The following is a 2,181-nucleotide window of genomic DNA, read 5'->3' on the forward strand; positions in this document are numbered from 1 at the left end:
GCGTGCCAAAGGCTTTAATACACCCTCCAGAATATTTTCGCGATAATATTCGCCATTTATTCTGATGCCACGTTCGATTAATACTAATGGAGAGCGACCATCGGCTGTTATGGTGGCCCACACCATCACCATGTCCAGCGCTTGGGTTCTGTTGGCCAACCAAATGTGCACATTTTCAGTTGACCTCTTTGGCCACTTTCGGCCAAGCGAAGCAACTCTTTAGCTCTTTTGAGTCTATTTTCTTTCTGTTGCGGTGGAAGTTCTTCCTCTTTTTTGAATTTCAATGGCCTTACCCCGAGCTCATTTTTCAATATTTGCCGAATGGCATATTGTGATTTGTTCAGCTCACGAAACATTTTTCGGTCACTGCGTCGCAGGTTTCGATCAAGTCGCCTCTTTACTTTTCTAACCATTTCTGCTGATGTTGCTGTTTTCTTTCGTCCACTTCCTTGACGTCGGGCTACGCTACCAGTATCACGATAACGAACGATGGTACGACACATAAAAGATTTATTCATATTTTTAAATGCTGGAGTGCTCTAACGATAGCCACTTGTGGTTTTTTAGGCAAATATAAAGAAATCACACTATCACGCTTGAATTCCATCACGAATAACTTTTTTTCTGGAAAATTCTCACCAAAATGATTTTGTTCGCTTGTTAACAATATAATAAGCTGTCAGTGGAATAATTTTAACAGCTGTCGGACGAGTGGCTTGGGATTGACAGCAGTTTGAAATTAGTTGCAGTTTTTTCATCTCACTCTGCATGTTCAGAACCTTAATGCTATCTATTTTTTGAACACACCAAGATTTCCACTCTTCCTCTAATGACTCACCTTATCCTCCTACCAAACCGCACATCAAATTTTTCAGAATATAATTGATGTTGTTATTATTAAATATACGTACAATGAAGATTCCTCGTGGACGGTTACATACAAAACTTTTTTTATTTAATTTTTTTTTTCTTTAGTATTTTCCTTGCTTCAAATAATTCGGCATAATACTCCACTGTACCGATGTGATCGAAAGGATATCCTTCATAAAAAATCAAAACTCCTTTATACGTGCCCTTTGGAAATAAAGCAGATATCGAATTGCCCTCAAGATAGAGATTTCTTGCAATAAGCAAGCCCTACAGAAGTATTTTATATATTAGGAAAATGAAATAAATGCCACACTACAACTACTACTACCCACCGAATAGGGACAGGAATGATTTACATTGGTGTATTGGGTCAAGACATCCATGAATACTTTCATATATGTTCCGAATTGTTTCTGACCCAAATACCAGCAAATGTTTTGAGTGAAATTCACAAGAAATGGATTATAGGTGTTGACATCATTGCGGGCATACAATGCAATATTGACCTGTAGAAAAAAAAGAAAACCAAAAAAAATAATAATAAAAAAAAAATAAATAAATATTTTTAGTTTTTTTTTTTTCATTTTTGAATTTATTAATGGTTTTAATGACTTACAGATACATTACGCAGTTCTTTCCTGAGGTATCCATCCAGAAAGGCCACACTTTTGTAACGATTCACAGGCTTCAGCCGGCATGTGTGATTTACAAAATATTTTGAATTTTGAATACAAATTATCTTGGTGGCTTTAATTACATTGTTTGTGTAGACCAACTAGGAGTACGTGGTTAGAATATGTTTCAGTATTATTAATTTTTTTGTTGTTATATAACTTACACTAATGGTGTTCAAGCTCAAAATAAAAAACGTAATTTTTATGGGGTGACGCATCTTAAAGAATCTGAAAGAGATGAAATGATTTCATGTTAATATATACGAGGTAACAGACCTACAAACAAGGAATATTACCTAGCAAAGTCAAAGAAACCTATAATAATCCAGAAGCTATGCACTAAAGTTATTACTAAACAAGTAAGCAAAGGCTATAGCCGTGCGGGGCCGACCATGTGATACCCTACAACACTACAATATGTTAAAAGCCCCCTTATATCCAAATCCATTTTAGTATCTTCTATGTGATTTGATTGTCTACGATATTTGCCTATATTCGTCAACAAAATCAGCGTAAAAAGCCAGAAGTTCGCTTTTGTGTATTTTAGATTTCGCATGCACGTTATTTTCATCGTTTCGGTAGAATGGAAATGCTGGGAATTTTTTCTCGCAAAAGTAGTGGTCCATACTACACGCTG

General features: G+C 35.8%; 1 protein-coding gene across 1 annotated transcript; it reads right to left on the reverse strand.

Annotated features, from left to right (window-relative positions):
- Positions 1-951: 951 nt before the first annotated feature.
- LOC101890482 (uncharacterized) lies at positions 952-1,769 on the reverse strand. Its single transcript, XM_020035978.2, has 4 exons — positions 1,709-1,769; positions 1,487-1,645; positions 1,203-1,376; positions 952-1,137 (listed from the first exon to the last, which is right to left on the reverse strand). Exons 1-4 carry the CDS (start codon positions 1,760-1,762, stop codon positions 952-954), a joined length of 573 nt encoding a protein of 190 aa, XP_019891537.2. The 5' UTR covers positions 1,763-1,769.
- Between the last annotated feature and the right edge of the window lie 412 nt (positions 1,770-2,181).

This window comes from Musca domestica, unplaced genomic scaffold (genome assembly GCF_030504385.1).
Source record: "Musca domestica strain aabys unplaced genomic scaffold, Musca_domestica.polishedcontigs.V.1.1 90, whole genome shotgun sequence".
NCBI classification, from domain to species: Eukaryota; Metazoa; Arthropoda; class Insecta; order Diptera; family Muscidae; genus Musca; species Musca domestica.